General features: G+C 33.4%; 1 protein-coding gene across 1 annotated transcript in view; it reads right to left on the bottom strand.

Moving 5' to 3' along the window:
- Window positions 1-16,889, bottom strand: part of DOCK10 (dedicator of cytokinesis 10) — a 392,886-nt gene that overhangs the window by 217,864 nt on the left and 158,133 nt on the right. The window contains exon 3 of the mRNA XM_074192737.1: window positions 4,288-4,377. Coding sequence (XP_074048838.1) covers window positions 4,288-4,377 — 90 coding nt within the window. The remainder of the gene's footprint in view (window positions 1-4,287; window positions 4,378-16,889) is intronic.

The raw sequence follows: 16,889 nt of genomic DNA, 5'->3' as shown, positions 1-16,889 counted from the left end.
TGAATCTGAATTAGATCAGATTTGGGAAATTCGGGGAATTGCAAATTCCCTAATTGGGAATTAGGCCATTTAGAGAAGAAATCTTAGAGCATACTGAAAGGAGTAAGATCAATACCAGGTTCATTAGAACATTTGGAGCTTCTTTTATAAAGTCCTCACAATCTGACCCCAAACAGAGACATTGAAGATTGCCTAGTTTAGGCCCCAGAATTGAACTGCTCTTTGATGGTGAAAGGGTCTTTCAGGGTCCTTGTTTCTTCTCTATATCTTTGCACTAGCTCGGTGCAAATACTGACTCAGTTCAAATGCTACCTTCCTTATAAGGAATTCCAATTTCTTTTCTTCTCCCAGATAACCTCAGAATAAATGTGTTGAATAAACACATAAATTCTCCCCTATAAGAATATAAACTCCTTGAGGGCAGAGAATTTAACTTTCTTATTTTTAAACCCAAAATCTAAGTCATTGTCTGGTAGATAGGAAACACTTCAGAGTTTTTGTTGATTTATTGACTAAGAAGTTAAAAACCTGATAGGGAATATTGCAGGTCCATAAATGGCAAATTAAGAGAGGATAGGAGACATGCTGAAAAAAAGTGAAAATATAGTTTTAAAGAAAGAGACTGAGAAAAAAATGACTGAAAGAAATGAACTCTTCTTTAAAAAATGTCTAGTCTGGTCATAAAATCATAGTGATGACAGCCAGGAATTTGAGTCTAGACAAGGAAGGATCCAAACAAAAAAGGGAGGAAAACATTTTATAAAGCATTTATAAGAAAGTGATATGATACCAGGAGTAATCCACAAAACCTGGCTAAGATGTCAGCTCAGTTGAATGTCTTTCTACTTGAGTGGTGTGGTTGATAGTGAAACAAAATGAGTGAGAGCTTTTGATTCTGTCTCATGGGGCATTTTAATCAATAGAATAAGATGGAATCCTGACTATCCTTATCTTAGGTTAAACACAAATGCAAAAAAGATAAAGATTAACAAGGAATCTTGACTTTCCTACTTTTAGGTTAGATACAAATGCAAAAAGGATGGAGAGTAACATGGAATCTTGAGTTTTCTACTCTTAGGTTAAACAAATACAAAAAGGATGGGGAATAACATGGAATCTTGAGTTTTCTACTTTTAGGTTAAACAAATACAAAAAGGATGGGGAATAACATGAAATCTTGACTTTTCTACTCAGGTTAGACACAAATACAAAAAGGGTAGGAATAACATCTCATTAATCCATTTATTCCATTCAATGAGCATTTATTAAATACTGACTATGTCTAGGCATGAATATAGGATATAAAGACAGATGAAACAATCCCTAACTTGTGGAGAACATATTTAGGAAGCTTCTATTTTGGTTTGCTTCCAGATCAGCCAATATTTAATGTTCTTATCAATTATTTCTTTCTTTAATATTCCTGCAATTAGGGAAGGCCAAGGAAGTGTATGAGTTCCATCATTTCTCCCTTATTGGTGCTGCCTCTAAGCTTCCTGTTAAAAATTCAACTTGCTCATTTTTTAAACTACCTTTCAACTACTGTCAAGCTGAGAGTTTTGCCAAGAAGGAGGATAAGAGAGCCAGGTGAGATAGCCAGGGCAGAGCAGTTGGTTAGTTCTAATTTGGAGAATATAAATTTTACACTGATAAATACTTGAATATGAGATCTAGCAGGTTGTACACTAGTAGTAAACAGTTCTCATAGATGGAACTGAATAAATTAATTCAGGTTATTCTAATTCAGTAAATCAATCAATAAGTTATCAATCATTTATTATGTGCTTATTAGTCTCTAGGAATATAAGTATAAAAATGAAAGAATTCTCATTCACTATAAGATTACATTGTAATGAAAGAGGTAAGTACAAATACAATTTATACAGTATGAAGTTAATAAATATAACATATACAGAGTAGCTTAACAGAAGAGGGAGGACACTAAGGCAGCTTGGTGGCATAGTGGAGAGAGTATGGGACCTGGAGTCAGGAAGATACAAGCTCTAATTCAACCTCAGACACTAGCTGAGTGACACTGGGCAAGTCAACTTTGTATGCCTCAGTTTCCTCATCTATAAAATGATCTGGAGAAAGAAATGGCAAACGATTTCAGTAGTCATGGAGACAACTGAAACGACTGAAAAGCAATCATATTAGCAGCTGGGGTAAAGAAAGGATTCATTTTGGTAATCTTGCCTGAGTAACTCTAAGAGGTGGAAATCAGGATGGAATGCATGCTAGGTCCATAGGGAGGAGAGAGCCATAAGAGATGGAATGTCACATGTGAGGATAAAGAGAAAGAGCCAGTTTATTGTATTGCAGATTTAGGAAGGCAGTAATGTCCAATGAGGCTAGAAATACAGGTTGTATAAGTCTTTGAATACTAAAAAGAGGATTTTATATTTTATCCTAAAAACAAAAGGAAACCACTGGTGTTCATTGCATAGGGCAGAGATGTGGTCAGATCATACTAAATGAAAATTACTTTGGCAGTAATGTGTAGAATGAACTGCAGACTTGAAGAAAGAACAGTTACAAAGTTATTGCAATACTCTATGGAAGAAAAAATTAGAACCTGAATTAAGGTGGTGGCTGTGTGACTAGGGAGAAGGAGTTATATGTATAAGATGTTGTAAACTTAGAAAAGGCAAGAGTAGACATCTGATTGGATTTGTAGGATAAAAGAGATAAAGGCATTAAGGATAATGCTGGCAGATTATTATCTCAAGATGATGCTTTGGACAGAAATGGGAACCCTCTATTTGAAAAGGTGAGGTTTAGGGGGAAAAACAGACATATGAAAGTGGTCAACAGTGTCAAATTTAAAGTCTACACTAAATTTTTCAAAGCAAAAAAAAATACATACATACATATATATATATACATATATAATTTTGAACGTATCCTAAAAATATTCAAACTTTCCCATATTTTAATTTGAATGCATAATTATGGTGAAATTATGACTATCAATACAGTAAAATTTTAATATTTAAAATATATTCATTGTATAATTGAATTAAATAATTGTAAATAATTAATATTTTAATCTTTAAAATTAATATGATTTATTTATCATAATTTAATTCAAAATTTAATTACTTTGAATATGTTTAACTGAACTGAATTTTTCAAATATACTTAATAAATGCTTTTTGAGAAAAAAATAAAGAAAATAAACTCTTTTAAGAGAAAAAAATTACACCATATAAAATAAGATACTATTCACAAATGGATCTTAATTCATTAGAACAGAGCAGAGAAACCTTCTGTCATCAGCTTATGCTACTAACTGAAAATAAGAAATTACTTTTCTTAAGGATGCATTATTATTCAGTCTTTTTCCATAATTTAGATTATCCTGCAGCCCAAATGATGGCACCTTGAATTTGGAACCAGAGGGTCTGGGTTCAAATCCCAGTTTTGTTACTTTCTATTTCTACATGACCTTGAATAAGTCCCATTACTTCTATAGCCTTTGGTTCACTTCAGAAATGAGGAGCTTGATTAGATGAACTCTATCATTTCTTCCAATTTAAAATCTATGATACTCTAATCTATCACATTGCCAAAAAAGAGGTCAAATTTGTGAGTTTATGAAACCATTGATTTGGAGCTGAAAGGTGCCTCAGAGACTCAGAGACTCATATTTGTATATGAGAAAAGTGAGACACAGTGTGTTAAATCACTTTTAATAATTTGGCTGTATAGTCCTGCCCCACCTCCCATTTCCAAATGTCAACAGCTTAATATTTCTCCTTATGGAGATTTTGAGTCAGGTTGAAAAAAGTTTGCCTGGAAAAAATGATCAGTAAATGAAAAATAACAAATAAGAGGCTGTAATATAAATAAATATAAATTTAATTTTATATATTATGTAATGTATATTGCATACACATAAATCATATAAAATAAATTTAAATTATATAAAATTTATATTATGTAAAACTATATAATATAAATATATAAAATAAGTTTAAATTATATAAAGCTATATAATATAAATTTGTATAAAATAAATTTAAATCATAAAATTTATATATATTCATAAAAATTTATATTATAAAATAAATTTGAATTATGGTAAAATTTATATTATATAAATATAAATGTGATTTTGATATGAGACAAGCTAAAGAATTACTCCTTTCAAAGCATCACAAAATCACACTGCTTAGAAGTTCCTACCTAATATGAAAAGAGCACTAATTAGGCAACAAATTGTATCAAAACAGATTTAGGTGAAAGTTTTCTAAATTAATGAATGACTAGACACTTAATAGTTACCTCTTTCACAAATAAATTTTCTGCTTTGTGTTCAGCATCTTCTGGTACAGTAGAATACAGTGTTTGAATATCCCAAGAAATTGTGGCTGTCTAAAACAGAAAAAAAAAAGTTATTATGACAACTGACCACAAAAATAAGAAAGAAGATCCATCATCTTCCAAATATGGAATGAGTTTAACATTAGCATAATCATATTAAAAGATTAAAAGGTACTAGAATGAGAGACCTGGAGTTAGGAAAAGCTGAGTTCAAATCTGACTTCAGATACTTTCTAGCCGTGTATCATCCTGAACAAGTCATTTAAACTCCTTGCCTCATTTTCCTCATCAAAAATGGGATTAATAAAAACAGTTACCTCCCAGGGTCATAGTGAGGCTGAAAGGAGATATTTGTAAAGTACTTTGCAAATCCTGGAGTGCTTTATTGTTGTTGCTATAGTTGGTAATAAAAATAAATTACAAATATATTACATAAGGAACTATACATTCAATTTAATTTATAAAATCTACATGTTTATAGTAGACATATATATGTATACATATACAAGATAGCATACAAACTATATATATAATATTTTAATAAATAATTCATTTTAAATATTTAATTTACTTTTAAAATGTGTATTTTAAAATAGAAATTATAAATATAATTAGCATCATATAGTTATACACAGAATTATAAGTAAATAATAATTATAATTAATTATACATCTTATAAGTATAATTAATGTATATCATCATCATCATTCAAATCCTTCTATAAGTTTGCCAGGACTTCCAATCAACATGCTAGGTACCTTCCTTCCTCAAATTATCTTGATATCTTTGGCAAATGAAGAAAGATAATAAACTCAAATTTGAGAAGTAATGAGGCAAGTAGGTTTTCCATCAGTGAAATCTCAGTTTTGTTACTTCACTTGTCCATATTTCTTCTCAGTCTTACACCACCCTCTGATGAAATCTTTTGTTTAACTTTATTCTTTACTACATTTCTCTAATATAAGTCTGGAGCATTTTGCATAGAACTCTTAATTGGTGGAGAGAAGGCTGACACAACCTCATATAAATAAATGAATAACAGAACTGGTATGAGAACTTTGGAAATGAGACATTTTTCATTTCTTCTTTGAGAGAGCCTCACGTGGTTAAGATTCTCTTTAGAACTGAATCAAAGAGGAAGACTCTATTGCAGACATGCAGGAGACACTGGCTCTTCAACTTGTCCCTTATTTCTAGCTCACTTCCCTAGTTATTTTGGGGAGATTTTCCTTGGATGAAACAGCAGTCCATCTTCGTTGAGTATGATCTCATTTCACTCTTATCCAAAATGACCATTCACTCTATATTGTCCAGTACATTCTAACAACCACAACAACAATAACATATCCATACACACACACACATATGTGAGAGACTTTTCTGATCTTTCTATTTGCTTGGATAAATTGACTTGCTCATCAGTCACTATTTGTGGTGATCATTTGTATAGCTAGCATTTCTTAGGAAGGAGTCAAACTAGTGAGCTTAAGCTTAGGGTTCTCTTTTCCTTCCCCTTTAAGTGATAGCCATGAGGGAAGTTAGCAATATCTGAACCTAAAAATCATGCCCCCTCAACCAGATAAATCTTATTCTAGTCTGGTATCTCATAATTATGGACCCTTCTCGTGCTCTTGTAAAATCAGAAATTATAGTCTGCCTTGCAGTGGGGTGAGTAAGATTCCTGAGACAGCTATCAATTCCTCCCCTTGAGTGGTCTGCCTAAACATTTAGAACATCTCAAGTGGATACACATCTTATATTGACAGCATATTCCTTACACAAGAATTATTCTGAGAGAGGAATATTCCTGAGTACAATCTGTACAACCTTGGGATAAGTGACTTTCTTGTTTGTAAAATAAGGGAACTGAACTTGAAGAGTTCTAAATCTAGGCTCTTATGATCCTTAATGAGTGGTACAAATGCAATTTCACTGCTTCTTTTTTTTTTAAACAGGAGTCCTTTTTAAAATGGAAAAAAATTCATGAACTCCTTTATGAAAATAGTTAATTACTGGGGAAGGAGATGGATACAAGAGATTTAGAGATAGAAATGGTACTATATTATTCCTTTTGTGTAGTTTGACATTCAATCCCCACTTTTTCTCACTTTTCCTCCATTTAATTCTTTAGAAATTAGTGTGTTATGGCAGGGCCTAGAAGATATTAGTGACATTGAAAGAAAATATGCTTTAGATAAGCAATGTTACCGAACCACTGATTGATGGGAAGAGGAGTAGCAAGGACATTGTGGTGCCATTTAAACTGAAACTGCCTTTAAAAACTAAAGAGAACTCTATGTAAACTAGTAATCTCTGACTGAAATTTAAAGCTTTAAAAGTTGAGAAGTTATATTATAGATCATTCATCAGCCAAGTTTGAATATGTGTGAATGGGTTTCTTCACACTCTTTCAATTCAAAGCACAATAAAGTGCTTCCTGTGATTTGGGGTTTATTAATCAGATTTCAAATCATTCTCTCTTTTTGATTTTATGCTTTTATTCCTTGAGGAAGGATGTACAGGAAATACATGGTGAGAAAATTTTGCTTTATTTGTCAGATAATTCTGTTCAAAGTTTTGATGGGAGAAGGAACCTTAGATAATGCCTAATATATGATTTTTTGGATTCAAAGAAAGTTTCTATTATCTAGACTTTATCTCTTGGTTAAGACAAAAAATAGCTGGGTGGTGTGTATGTATGTATGTGCATACACATTATATCTATATATGGATGTGTATGTTGTATACAGAGAAACATGCATATACACATATACTCTTGATTTTTATTTCATTAGAAAAATTTCATATTTTTAAGAAAGATGCAAGGAGGCTGTCTCAGATTCTAGAAAGTTGAAGGATTATTCACTTAAGTAGCAATTAAAAAAAAACTTTGGGTAGAAATGTTTCTAAAATACATTATATATTTTCTAAATAGAGTAAGTAGAATATCATCTTATGTTTTTGATGACCTCCCAATCAATATCAGTAATAATCCTATACTCTGATAGTTCTAGCTCTCAGTCTGCTATGCATAATATCTTCTTTTCACTTTCAGGTTATAAGTTGTCACTTTTCACTGCCCCTCAGTGTGCCACCAATAACAGCTACTATCTCTCTTTTAATTTTCTACTTCTCAGGTATTATGACCTTGGGAATAAGACAGATAAGATAAATAGAATTGTATGTAAAATAGGAGTAAATAGTCTATGACTGTGAATCTGGGGGACTCCACTCACAAGAAAAATGCATGAATTTAAGTGCATGGATTTGATAAGATCTCATTGCACTCTTAAGAAGCCTTTTGTAGGGAAATATCTCTTGAATGAACATTTACCAGATATCTGATTTCAGGCCAGGTGATGTGCTACTCTACTGGAGTTCAAGATTCAGGTTCCAATTCAGCAATAATATAGATTTATAACTTTTCAAAGAACACAACTTCAGAAGATAAAGTATCACAGAGGGGGAATGCTCCAACTATAAGACCCTGTCTCCTTTGTTTCCCTCTTTCCATCACTATCTTATTCTCTATAGCCTTCTCCTCTTAGAAGCCCCTGGATCTTGAGGACATGAATCTCTCAGTAAGTTGCACATAAAGACTACTCCTATTCAAAAGACATCTCTTAGATTTGGGAGCCGAAGACCACATCCTCCTTTCTATGGGGCTGCTTTCTTAAAAGCACTGTGGCTAGGTCTGTTTCAGAATGATTAGCACTTATCAAATATGGTTGAGTTCCTACAGACTAACAGTCTAACAGTCTCAGAATAGAGGCACACCCATGAGCTATCTGTGTGATGAAGGTCATTCTTTTATAGTACATATATGATTACTGGGTATTTAATATCGTCCAGAACACAAAGGAACCTAATATAAAGGATTGACCAACACAAAAGCTTAAATCTTTTTGTGTCAGAATGGATGGCAGCATTTGTCTTAGCTAAAAGGGAGCCATAATTGCAGAAATCAGGGTAATATTTTCATATATTTTTAAACCATTTAAATAGCCCTCAGAAATGGAGGCAGGAAAAGGTTAAGCTAGCAGAGAGGTTTGTTAACGATATTAATAAGATTGCAAAGAAATGCTTTTCTGAGAACTCGATGCTTTCTGACCACTAGAAACTGTCTTGGCCACAACAGACTTCCTGTTCAGTGCTATAAACTCTTTGGTTGATAATTAAAATGTTTCAGTGGATATGAAACAGGTCATAGGCTACACTGAAAATTTAACCCTGACTCCTTTTTTTTTGGTGGGAGAGAGAGAGAGAGAGAGAGAGAGAGAGAGAGAGAGAGAGAGAGAGAGAGAGACAGAGAGAGACAGAGAGAGAGAAACAAAGAGAGAAGATAGAAAAAGACAAAGAGACAAATCAGAGATGAAGACACATAGAGATATAAAGACAAAGTCAGAAACAGAGAGAGAGAGAGAGAGAGAGAGAGAGAGAGAGAGAGAAGATAGAAAGAGACAGAGAGACAAAGTCAGAGATGGAGACACATAGAAACATAAAGACAAAGTGAGAGAGAGAGAGAGAGAGAGAGAGAGAGAGACAAGAGAGACAGAAAGACAGACAGAGAGAGAGAGAGAGAGAGAGAGAGAGTCAGAAAGTCAGAGACAGATAAAGTTAGAGTCAGACAGAATCATATTTCATTCAGGTTTAGTTGCACTGACTTTTCAAATTGATTATAATCCAGACTTTTCTACTTCTATTTTATCAATTTATGATCTTGTCCTCTTGCACTCATGTTTGCTTTGAGGGTCTTTATCATATACAACATAAATCTAATGGATGAGTTGATTAGATAAAATTTCATCCCAAAAATGTCAGGGCTATTTCTCAGTGAGTCAAAGGACCATCACTGCCCACAAGGAAAGGCCATTTGTTCCCTTCCCCTTCTTTTCCCCTCCTCCACATCAGGGCTGAGAAGACTTCCTCAGACATTATAAACTGCAACTGTTCAAAGAGTGGGAGCAAATGATGGTAATTTAAAGCTGTCATTCATGCCTTCCTTGAGAAATTAAAGAACCTGGAATCAGGAAACTATTTAGGCTAAGATCATAGCCTCAATTCTGATCTAAACTTGCTTTTGGTAAGCACTCCCACTTCACTTTCCTGTGAAGCAAGCCACTTGGATGGTCATTTCTAGACTTGGAGTCTGGAAAACCCGAGTTTGAAGCCCACATCTTCCTTTGCACCCATACACAAGTCATTTAATTTCTCCCCGCCTCTGTTTCCACCTCTATAATATGGGACTAAAAGTAGCACCTTCCCTCACAAGGTCATTTGAAACCTATGCAAAGAATGTTAAGAGCCTGACAATTGTAGGTTAAATATTAGACATCATTATCACTATTATTTTTATTTTGATTTGACAAACAGAAAGACAGTGGAAACACCATTAGTCTTAAAGTCATAAGATGTGGATTTAATTCTTGACTTTAGTCAGTACTTCTTAGCTGTGTGATGGGCAAGTAATTTAATTTCTGTAGCTATCAACTTCATCTGCAAAATGGGGGGTGGGGTAGAAGAGAGAAAGAGAGAGAGAGAGACAGAGAGACAGAGACAGAAACAGAGACACACAGAGAGAGAAACAGAGACAGAGAGACAAAGGCAGAGAGAGAGAGAGTGAAAGAGTGAGAGTGAGTGATAGAAAGTATTTTACTAAGTATTTTATATATGTCATTACTATATAAAAATATGAAAATGACATGGAAGAGGGTCTACCATTAAATGAACTATATAAAGATGTAATTTGGCCAACAAGTGTTCTTCTACTTCTGCTAGGATCTTATCAACAATGTTCCTTTCTGTCTACCTCAGAGGACTGAGTATTGGAAAACCTGACATCTCAGCTCTATTACTGAGCAGCTGATTTAGACTCTTGTCATATCATCTAATTAGTATAAAATGTCTTTCACTTCCTCCCAGAGATATGAAGATTATGAAAATTATCATCATCATCATCATCATCAAAAATGTCTCAGGATCTTTGGGAGAAAAGTAATAGATTAAATAAAGGAAATGCTAATAAATTGACCTGGAGTTTGTAGTTCACGAAACCTGCCCAAGTCATATGAGAAAGATCATACAAAGGCTTTCATAGTGGGAAGTTTTCTGATCTCATGAGAGGAAAGGCTCTAAGACACCAGGCTGTTGTTAAACTATATTGTAGTTTACTTCCTGGGCCAGCCACCTTCTTACAGACTGCTCAGTTTTACATCTATGATTTTATTCTATGTTATCACTTCCATCCCTTCCCTCAGATGTCTAAATCCAAAACCCTTTGTACCTTCAATGTTTACCTTAAGTTCTATCTCTTCCCCAACTATTTTAATCTACATGAGACTCTGAATTTTCTCAATGTTTATCATGTTTTCTCTATTATTATAACCTATTTTTTTGACTGGGAAGCTAGATGGCACAGTGGATAGATTGTCAGGCCTAGTCAGGAAGACTCGTATTCCTGAGTACATATCTGCTTTGTGACCCTGGTCAAGTCACTTAACCATGTTTGTCTCAGTTTCCTCATCTGTAAAATGAGCTGTAGAAGGAAATGGCAAATTGTTCCAATCTCTTTGCCAAGAAAACCTCATATAAGATCACAAAGAGTCAGAAATGACTGACCACCACAAATGATTATTTAACAATACAATTTCTTTTAGAACCAGAAAGGACTTAAAGATCATTCATTTAACCATAGCATTTTATTTATGGTCTTGTTTCTTAATAGGGGTGTATGTGTTTGAATAGTTTTAGGAATAGGACTGTATTCAACGCTTATTTTGTATCTTCACAGCATGCAGCACTGTTGGGTGGCAGGTACTCCATAAATACTTTAGATTGTAACCTCCTGGAAGGTAAGGATTGTTTAATCATTTTGGGGTTTCTCTTGTCTAGTATGCTGCTTGACAAATAGGGGGAACGTAATATTTTTGTTTAATTGTTAAAATAGGTACTTTTGAGTGGTCCATGAACAATTTAAACTAGTAGGTTCTTTTATTTCAGTCTAGTGTTAATTTTCAAATGATGATATAGATGAATTAAAGAAAAAATTAAAGAAATTAAAAAATTAAAGGAAAAAAACCTACTCCAAAATGTCCAACTTGTTTTTAAAAGATACACACACTCTGGTAGTATCTGGTCAAATAAATTTTTGTTTATGAAGCTAGAGCTTAACTAACTTAGGTTAGCTAACTGAGCAATCTCTCTGGGTATCAATTTACTCAACTGTAAAATGAAATGAATAGATTCCATGATTTGTGAGGTTCCTTGCAGACCACTGAGTATACCATGATGCTATCTTACTCCGACCATGTTTTAATGGACACAGCCTATCATAGAAAACAGCCTAAAAATAGTCAATATCCTATAACTGGTCATTTGGAACAATACTATTAACTAGACCAAGATGAATATCTTTGCAAAATATTGTTCAATTGTCATTAACATCTATGAACTAAGAAAAGCTTTAAAGCTTGTTTTTCAGTTGCAGAGGTAGAAACATCAGAAAGAAATTCAACTCTTTAATGATATACCATGAACCAAAAGAATCTGGGAGCAGGGGGAACCTCAGGAACATTTTCCACCATTGGTTAAAAAAATGAAGTTATTCTCCTTTCTCCTGTAAAATGACTTAATCTCAGTTCTAGAATTGCCTTTTGTTTCTTTCATTTAAAAATAAAAATTTGTCGCTTATTTTATCATCAGTAATTCAATTAATCTCAATATCAAGCCAATGAAAATTATAGTTATCCCAAACAATAGAATCCTAGATATGTCTAAATTTAGAAAATACTTATAGAATGCTAAAAGTCACACATTCTTCATCTTCATTCTTCATGAATTAAGATAACAATTTTTTTTTTCTTTTTAGGTATTTTTTTTTTGCAAGGAAATGGGGTTAAGTGGCTTGCCCAAGGCCACACAGCTAGGTAATTATTAAGTGTCTGAGGCCGGATTTGAACTCAGGTACTCCTGACTCCAGGGCTGGTGCTCTATCCACTGTGCCACCTAGCCACCTCCAAGAGAACAAATTTTTAAGCAATTATGTATCCTCTCCTTGTGATGCAAGCAGCATCACACCCCCAAAGGTAATTTCTCTTTGATTTTTTAACTCTAAGCTGGCTCTCCTCAATGACAATGGCTGCAATTTTGGTAAGTACATACTTTCTTATTTTTACTTCAATTAATAGTAATTATCAGAAGTTTGTTAAACAAAATTCTGCTTGCAATTTTTCCAAGGAATTCTGACTTGTGTAGTAAACCTGCTAATAGAAAACTATGGAAAGTCTCTTTGTTAAATAATGTGCTTTAAAAATATTCAACAAACAATAAGCTCAATGAGACTGTATATTTTTCACATCTTTTAGTCAGATGTGATCTACTGTGGAATATCACTTGAAAAAAGTCTTACTTGTATCTTCTATAAGGATACAAGGCCTATGTTACAGTAGACTATGTTTGAAGAAGACATTATTGATGCTCCATTGATGATGCTCCATATTGATATATTTCAGGGGAAATTGAGCCTCAAGATAGTTAAATACATGTTCTTAATTGAGTAAACAACTTCACAAATAAAAAGATGGTAATAAGTCTAACAATTATATGAAAACTATCTGGGGGAATCTAGTCAATTACAAGTTCAATATTGGTCTTCCGTTTTGTCTGTGAAGTTAATGTGAACTTAAACAGCAGGAAAATGATCACAGGGTCCAGGACTGGGCTCAGGATAGTGCCAATGTAATCTGCTCTGATCAAACCACATTTGGGATTAATTCATTTTAATTTAATTTTAATTTGATTGTGTTTAATTCATTTAATTCATGGATCCATTTTAGGAAGGACATTAATAGGCTTGATGTCATTGAGAGAAAGATAAGAAAGACAGTGCCTTGAAATTATGCCATAAGAGAGTAGATTCAAGGAACTGAGACTATTTGGCATAGAGAAGACTTTTGGCCAAGCAACTTTCTTTAAATACAAGGTGTCCCCAAAGTCTTAATGTAGTTTTAAGTTTCGGTAGTTTTAAAGCTATTAACTTCTAAGCTACTAAAGCTCAAAACCATATTGAAACTTTTGGGACACCCTATATTTATGGGACACCTGTGTATTTGTGGAAAACATTTATTTTGTTCTGATTGGCTTAGAAATTAGGAGCAATGAAAAGGAGTGGAAGAAAAGCAAGTTTTAGCTTTTTCTCAAGACAAACCTTCCCATAATTAGGAATTCAAAAATGAAATAAACTACTCTGGAAACTTCTTGGTTCCCCTTTATCTGGAGGCCATCAAATAAGCCTATTAGTTGGATATAGTGTCTAAGGTTTCCTAGGTTAGGTATGAGTTGGAATAAATAGTTTTTGCAGTCCTGAGAGTCTGGTAACATTGAGTAGTTAAGCAACTGTCCCTTGACATTGCCTATTTCAAAGATAACAAGAATGCTAAAGCATCTGAGCATTGGCTGAGAATGGCAAGAAAAATTAAGCTCAACTAAATAATTGTTTGTTTGCTCTGTTGAAAAACATAAAGATCAAAGAAAAATATGCCTGTTTTGCAGCAATAGGATGATGATAACTGAGAATGGAGTAAGGCAAGGAATAAGAATTTATTAAGGCATTCTATTAAGTTTTTACAAATATCAGCTCATTTGATTTGTAAAAACAATCCTGAGAAATAGATATTATTGTGACTATATTGTTGAGGAAACTGAGGTAGGGAGGTCACATAGTAAGCATCTATGGTAAAATTTGAACCAATTTTGGGCCATATCAATTAATTTTGCAAAATATTCAAGTATTTGGTTACCTCTGGTTTTCTGTTATTAATATTTTCAAAAAGAATGGTAAGAAAACTGAAAATAGTGTATTTATTGGATTTTCTCACTGTTCTTTATAACTAAATCCTGCTGGGAGTGTCTTTGCATAACATTTTCAATCAAGTGCCCACAGAGTCATAATGGAAATAGAACTTAGATTCTTATTATGCCAGGGAAGAATATTCTGACCTAATTGACTCAGCTTCCCTAAAAACGACAGTATCATCAGATTAAGTATAGTTATCCTGATTTCATACCCCTAATTCTAGTTGCTTCCTTTTGCTTTAGTCTAGGGGTATGAATTCATTCAATCAATATTTATAAAGTCTTCACTCTATAAAGATCACTGTGTTTAGTGCTGAGGGAAATACAAATTTTAAAGGGATAGATAATGAACACCACAAAGTTAAATAATGAATGTAAAGTGATAACATGTACCTGTCCTTCATAAAGCTTACAATTTATTTGAAGAATAGAAAATTATACAACATCAGTCACCTAGTCCTAGGCCTGAAAGTTCAGGCCATCTCGACCAATAACACCTGAACAAGAATTCCCTACACAAGTATGTATGAATGAATGAAAATAAATAAACAAATAAATAATAAATGAAATATGAATGAATAAAAATTATTTAGCATGTGCTATTATTAGGCACAGAAAAATATAGTCAATAAATGTTTGTTCAGATTTTGATTAAAGATCTCCAGTGAGAGGTAACTCTGTTATATCTCTACCATTCCTCTTGCTGATGGTCCTGCTCTTTAGCAGGTTTTTCTTTATATTAGGGTAAATCTACTCAAACTACACCACGCCTAATACATATGGCTTTTTTTCAACATCCACCCATTGTTTCCAGGTTTGCCTTCTGGAGTTGGACAGAACATGTTTTTCCTTAAAGTAAAAAACTTTGCAATAGTTAGTTATCCAAAACTATGACCATGATGACTACCATTATGTGACAACCCTTCAATATGGATGAACCAGAATACAAAACACTACCTGACCAAAATGAAAGTTTCTCCATTAATTCACCAAGCCCTTCAGCAAAGGAAAAGAGTTGAATTATGTCATCTTTTGTTCTCTTTAACAGTCACAACTGAGGATGGCACATAAGGATCCAAGAAACTGGTAGTGAAATACACTTGTGATTCACTTACTCTGCCTACCCTAGGTGACTATCAATCAATTGATAAACATTTATTAAGTGCCTACTATGTTGAAGACACTGTTCTAAGTGCTGGAAAGTCAAAAAATGAGGCAAAAAAGATAGTTTCTACCTTCAAGGAGCTTACACTCTAATGTGGGAGACTACACACAAACAAATAGATACAAAGAAGGATATAGCATAATAGGATAAATAGGAAATAATCAATAGAGAGAAGTCACTGGAATTAAGAAGGGTTGGGAAACGCTGCAGTCTAGGAGATGAAACTTGGGATTTCAAAGGAATCCAGGAAAGATTAAAATTATCAAAAAAACAAATTGTCTCTAAAATAGCAATTAAAGAGAATGTTAACATCAACATTCTTAATATATTCATCCAAGATTACTGTAGGAGATACATTTAGATTGTTCATATACACAGCACAAAGTCTGTGATTCTTAAAGCAATTCAATCATATTACTTTCTTTGTCCACATTAGTTTATACAAATAACTTAAATGAACATTGTGCTTTGGCAAACAGTCCTCTGATACCATTACTCAATTTCTGAGTCCCACATTGCTTAGTATAATCCCATTTATTTTTGCAAGCCCTAACGACAAAATAATTTAATAAATGAATCAATGAATTAAGACCTGCTCCATGGTGTTGCTGTTCAGTAATGGAAAATGGAGTCATCATAGTAATTATAGAATAGGCAGTTCTCCAACTTAGAGATTGGAAATTAGATTCACAAAAGCATTCATGGGAAGGAGTGTACTGGCAGTTTCTCCCACAGAGAATTGGGGCAGCCCCACAGATGACCATCTACCTATTGCCTTTCACAGGAAGGGAAGAGATAGTGCAGATGTTGTGGATCATCTGCTTGGAAAGCAATTAAGTCTCTCATGATCTACCAGATAAGTGGCACATCAAATAGAGTACTGAGTCTGGAGCCAGGAAAACCTGGATTCAAATCTGACCTCAGACACTTGCCAGCTATGTGACCTCTGTTTGCCTCAGTTTCTTCAACTATAAAATGGAGATAATAATAGAACCTACCTCCCAAGGTTCTCGTGAGGAATGAATAAGATAATATTTGTAAAGAGTTTAACACAGTCCCTGGAGCATAATGGGTGCTACATAATAATAATAATAATAATACTAATAATAATAATAATAATAATAATAATGATGATGATGATGATGATGATCATTATAATTATAATTATTATTTCTCTACCCAGTTTTTACAAGATGCACCTGTAACAACTGAAGCTTACAGTCAGGCCAAGAAGCTTTCTTTAGGTTAATCAATTAACAGTTCCTATGTACCTACTATATACCAGTCAATCAGAAAGGTCTAGAAGATTGCAAAGATAGGTTAAGGAATGATTTACCCTTAGAGCAAAAACGTATATTCATAGGAAGCCAGGAGAGATAAATATGAAGAGTGGTTTCAAAGCAAAACTTGATAGTTAAGACATACTTAAGGTCATCTTTTTGTCTTTAATAGACTACTTTGAATTAAAATTTGACCTAAAACTGTGGCTCAGGGTTGTTTTATTTAAATGAGAGATATTTGTTAATAATTAGATATTAATTCAAAA

Source organism: Macrotis lagotis, chromosome 6 (genome assembly GCF_037893015.1).
Source record: "Macrotis lagotis isolate mMagLag1 chromosome 6, bilby.v1.9.chrom.fasta, whole genome shotgun sequence".
Classification (NCBI taxonomy): domain Eukaryota; kingdom Metazoa; phylum Chordata; class Mammalia; order Peramelemorphia; family Peramelidae; genus Macrotis; species Macrotis lagotis.
The sequence above is the reverse complement of the archived record's forward strand: the minus strand, read 5'-3'. Positions and strand labels throughout refer to the sequence as shown.